The sequence below is a fragment of the Sardina pilchardus genome, chromosome 17 (assembly GCF_963854185.1).
Source record: "Sardina pilchardus chromosome 17, fSarPil1.1, whole genome shotgun sequence".
NCBI lineage: Eukaryota > Metazoa > Chordata > Actinopteri > Clupeiformes > Clupeidae > Sardina > Sardina pilchardus.
Window position 1 is genome coordinate 31,272,331 of NC_085010.1, and position 5,000 is coordinate 31,277,330.

General features: G+C 46.0%; 2 protein-coding genes across 2 annotated transcripts in view; both read left to right on the top strand.

Annotated features, from left to right (window-relative positions):
• Window positions 1-2,762, top strand: part of LOC134062060 (voltage-dependent calcium channel subunit alpha-2/delta-4-like) — a 27,262-nt gene extending 24,500 nt beyond the window's left edge. The window contains exons 14-18 of the mRNA XM_062517931.1: window positions 571-648; window positions 1,762-1,842; window positions 2,142-2,216; window positions 2,389-2,475; window positions 2,685-2,762. Coding sequence (XP_062373915.1) covers window positions 571-648; window positions 1,762-1,842; window positions 2,142-2,216; window positions 2,389-2,475; window positions 2,685-2,762 — 399 coding nt within the window. The remainder of the gene's footprint in view (window positions 1-570; window positions 649-1,761; window positions 1,843-2,141; window positions 2,217-2,388; window positions 2,476-2,684) is intronic.
• A 1,180-nt stretch (window positions 2,763-3,942) lies between these two features.
• Window positions 3,943-5,000, top strand: part of LOC134062061 (voltage-dependent calcium channel subunit alpha-2/delta-4-like) — a 58,111-nt gene continuing 57,053 nt past the window's right edge. The window contains exons 1-2 of the mRNA XM_062517932.1: window positions 3,943-3,983; window positions 4,430-4,527. Coding sequence (XP_062373916.1) covers window positions 4,503-4,527 — 25 coding nt within the window. The 5' untranslated portion in view covers window positions 3,943-3,983; window positions 4,430-4,502. The remainder of the gene's footprint in view (window positions 3,984-4,429; window positions 4,528-5,000) is intronic.

Here is a 5,000-nt window from a genome sequence, read left to right on the forward strand (position 1 = left end):
CCCTTGGATTGTGAGTTGTTGCAGTTGCTGTTGTTGTGAGATATTGTAACTAAATAACTAACTAAATAGCTAAAGCCTTTGAAGAACACTTCATGTTAATAGTAGTGAGCAGCCCTGAAGCTTGTACTTGAAAGCTAAACGTTAGCTAAAGCTAGACGCTAACACTAACTATGTTGCCGCTAGCTATGTTGATGCTAACTATGTTGATACTAATTATGTTGATGCTAATTATGTTGATGTTAACTTTGTTGATGCTAACTTTGTTGACGCTAACTATGTTGATGCTAACTATGTTGATGCTAACTATGTTGATGCTAACTTTGTTGACGCTAACTATGTTGATGCTAACTATGTTGATACTAATTATGTTGATGCTAATTATGTTGATGCTAACTTTGTTGATGCTAACTTTGTTGACGCTAACTATGTTGACGCTAACTAGTTGACGCTAACTATGTTGATGCTAACTATGCTGATGCTAACTATGTTGACGCTAACTATGTTGACGCTAACTATGCTGATGCTAACTATGTTGACGCTAACTAGTTGACGCTAACTATGTGCACATAGCTCTTCAGCTCTCAGGCCCAGAGTCTGCTGCTGATGACATCAGTGGCCATGCCTGTGTTCAGCAAAAAAGAGGAGACGGTGAGACACACACTACAGAAACACACACACACACACACACACACACACACATACACCATCATCAACAGTAATGGTGAATAATGACTGTAATGATGCTCTTTGCTAATGGAGCTCTATAATACTGATCAGTGAACGTGTGTGTGTTTGTGTGGAGGTGGTCATCTCTGACGTGTGTGTGTGTGTGTGTGTGTGTGTGTGTGTGTGTGTGTGTGGTCATCTCTGACGTGTGTGTGTGTGTGTGTGTGTGTGTGTGTGTGTGTGTGGTCATCTCGGACGTGTGTGTGTGTGTGTGTGTGTGTGTGTGTGTGGTCATCTCTGACGTGTGTGTATGTGTGTGTGTGTGTGTGTGTGTGTGTGGTCATCTCTGACGTGTGTGTGTGTGTGTGTGTGTGTGTGTGTGTGTGTGTGTGTGTGTGTGTGTGTGTGGTCATCTCTGACGTGTGTGTGTGTGTGTGTGTGTGTGTGTGTGGTCATCTCTGACGTGTGTGTGTGTGTGTGTTTGTGGTCATCTCTGACGTGTGTGTGTGTGTGTGTGTGTGTGTGTGTGGTCATCTCTGACGTGTGTGTGTGTGTGTGTGTGTGTGTGTGTGTGTGTGTGTGTGGTCATCTCTGACGTGTGTGTGTGTGTGTGTGTGGTCATCTCTGACGTGTGTGTGTGTGTGTGTGTGTGTGTGTGGTCATCTCTGACGTGTGTGTGTGTGTGTGTGTGTGTGGTCATCTCTGACGTGTGTGTGTGTGTGTGTGTGTGTGTGTGTGGTCATCTCTGACGTGTGTGTGTGTGTGTGTGTGTGGTCATCTCTGACGTGTGTGTGTGTGTGTGTGTGTGTGTGTGTGTGTGTGTGTGTGTGTGTGTGTGTGTGTGGTCATCTCTGATGTGTGTGTGTGTGTGTGTGTGTGTGTGTTTGGTCATCTCTGACGTGTGTGTGTGTGTGTGTGTGTGTGTGTGGTCATCTCTGACGTGTGTGTGTGTGTGTGTGTGTGGTCATCTCTGACGTGTGTGTGTGTGTGTGTGTGTGTGTGTGTGTGTGTGTGTGTGTGTGTGTGTGGTCATCTCTGACGTGTGTGTGTGTGTGTGTGGTCATCTCTGACGTGTGTGTTTCTCTCTTGGTCCAGCTGTCCCACGGCATCCTGCTTGGAGTGGTGGGCACTGACGTCCCTCTGAGAGAGCTGATGAGGCTGGCGCCGAGATACAAGGTAATACACACACACACACACACACACACACACACACACACACACACACACACACACAAACCAAACACTGTCACTCGGTCATAGCCATAAAGACACACACACACACACACACACACACACACACAGACACACACACACACACACACAGATTCCTTGTGAGTTTGCGTTAGGCACTAAACTTTGTTGGTCTATTATTGCTCATTGCCATTGTGTTCCAGCTGGGTGTTCATGTTTGTTTATGTATGTGTGTGTGTGTGTGTGTGTGTGTGTGTGTGTGTGTGTGTGTGTGTGTGTTGCAGCTGGGTGTTCATGGGTACGCGTTCCTCAACACCAATAACGGCTACATCATGTCTCACCCTGATCTCAGGCCACTGGTAAGACCACGCACCGTTGCTATGGATACTGTCCTGAACACACAGATACTGTATAAGCTCTCAGTGTGTTAATTACGTGTGTTTGTCTGTGTGTGTGTGTGTGTGTGTGTGTGTGTGTGTGTGTGTGTGTGTGTGTGTGTGTGTGTGTGTGTGTGTGTTTCGCTCTCTTCAGTATAAGGAGGGGAAGAAGCTGAAGCCCAAACCAAACTACAACAGTGTGGACCTGTCTGAGGTGGAATGGGAGGATACAGAACAGATAGTGAGTACACACACACACACACACACACACACACACACACACACACACACACACACACACACACACACACACACTCTCTCTCACACACACACACACACACACACACACAGACACACACACTGACACATTCTGACATTGAGATACATTTACTAAACTCAAGCATATTTATTTGTGTGTGTGTGTGTGTGTGTGTGTGTGTGTGTGTGTAGCTGAGAACCTCTATGGTGAAGGGGGAAACAGGAACTCTGTCTCTGGACGTCAGAGCCACCGTGGAGAAAGGGGTATGACATCATACACACCTGCAACCATAGATATATATATGTCTATGCCTGCAACACTCACCTGCTCATGTGTCATCAGCCGCATCACTAAGCATGACTAAGCATTAATAAAGCATTAATAAAGCCTTCACTGGGCATTCATAAGCATGACTAAGCATTAATAAAGACGTCACGTCACTGGGGATTCATAAGCATGACTAAGCATTAATAAAGGCGTCACTGGGGATTCATAATCATGACTAAGCTTTAATAAAGACGTCATGTCACTGGGGATTCATAAGAATGACTAAGCATTAATAAAGAAGTAAATGGAGATTTGAGACTTTTGATCCACTGTGAGATTAAAACTTCCCTCTTCTCCTCCTCTATCAGAGACGAGTTATTTTCCTGAAGAATGACTACTTCTACACAGCCATTAAGGAGACGCCATTCAGGTAACACACATGCGGCCCATACAGGCAACACACACTCTGGCCAGTAGGGGGCATGCAGGGTGATGCTTAGATGTCCTGACATGTTACATCAGTTAGTGTGTGTAGTGTACTGTATATGAATGTGTGTGTGTGTGTGTGTGTGTGTGTGTGTGTGTGTGTGTGTGTGTGTGTGTGTGTTGCAGTTTGGGCATGGTGTTGACTCGTGGCCATGGGGAGTTCATCTTCTTGGGAAACGTTTCTGTGGAGGAGGGTAGGAGACAGTCCTCACTCTACACACTCTACACACTCTACACACTCTACACACTCTACACACACTACACGCACTACACACACTCCACTGTTCTCCTCTCTCTACACACTCTGCACACTCTACACACACTACACTCTCTACATTCACTATACACTCTACACACACTCCACACACTACTGTGCTCCTCCCTCTACACACTACACTCTACACACACTCAACACTCTCTACACACACTCTCCATTATCAGGGTGTGACGATGGGTTGACATCATTATTATTACCTCCCTCTTCCTCCCTCTCTCTCTCTCAACCCCTCTCTCTATCCTTCTCCCCCTCTCCTCTATTCCTCTCCCTCTCTCTCTCTCTCTCTTTCTCTCTATCCCTCTCTCTCTCTCTCTATCCCTCTCCCTCATCATCCCACTCTCTCTCTCTCTCTCTCTCTCTCTCTCTCTCTCTCCCTCATCCTCCCACTCTCCCTCTCTCTCTCTCTCTGTTTAGGTCTGCATGACCTAACAGCCTATGACGTGTCCATAGCCAATGAGTGGTGAGTTTGTGTTTTTTTTCTTTTGTTCTTCATAACCTCTCAGGAGGGTCATTACCTCTGTCCAGTATTCTCCTTAGTGTGTGTGTGTGTGTGTGTGTGTGTGTGTGTGTGTGTGTGTGTGTGTGTGTGTGTGTGTGCGTGCCTGTGAGATTGAGTACCTGTACCTGTGGGTGTGTTACAAGTGTGTGTGTGTGTGAGAGTGAGTGAGTGTGTGTGTGTGTAGGTGTGTATGTGTTGCATCCAGTTCTGGAAATAATGACGAGACTAGTGCACATGTTTCTGATGTCATCCTACGGTTGCTTAGTGACAATCCAATGAGTTGGCGGCCATATTGAAAATTAAGACACGACTGCACCGCCGTTCTGTGAAACAGATATCGACCCGCACCATGACGAGTGTGTGTGTGTGTGTGTGTGTGTGTGTGTGTGTGTGTGTGTGTTTTGTAGGACCTACTGTGAGACAGACATTGACCCGCACCACCGGAAGTACACTCAGCTGCAGGCCGTCATACGCTACCTCATGGGGAAGGAGCCGGAGCTGGAGTGTAAGATTCAGGCCACACACACACACACACACACACACACACACACACACACACACACACACACACACACACACACACACACACACACACGCACACACACACACACACACACACACACACACACACACACACACACACACACACACACACACACACACACACACACACGCACACACATGCACACACACACACACACACACACACACACACACACACACACACACACACACACACACACACTGTACAGAAGAAAACGTTACAGGAAAATGTGCCAAGGTTATGAAAAAGGTTTGGGCTTAACTGTATACACATTGAAAATAAACAACAACAACAAACATACATAAATACATAAACACATAAATACATACACACAAACATACACACACACACACACACACACACACACACATTCATAAATACATACACACAAGCACATGCACACACACATTAATAAATACATACACACAAACATT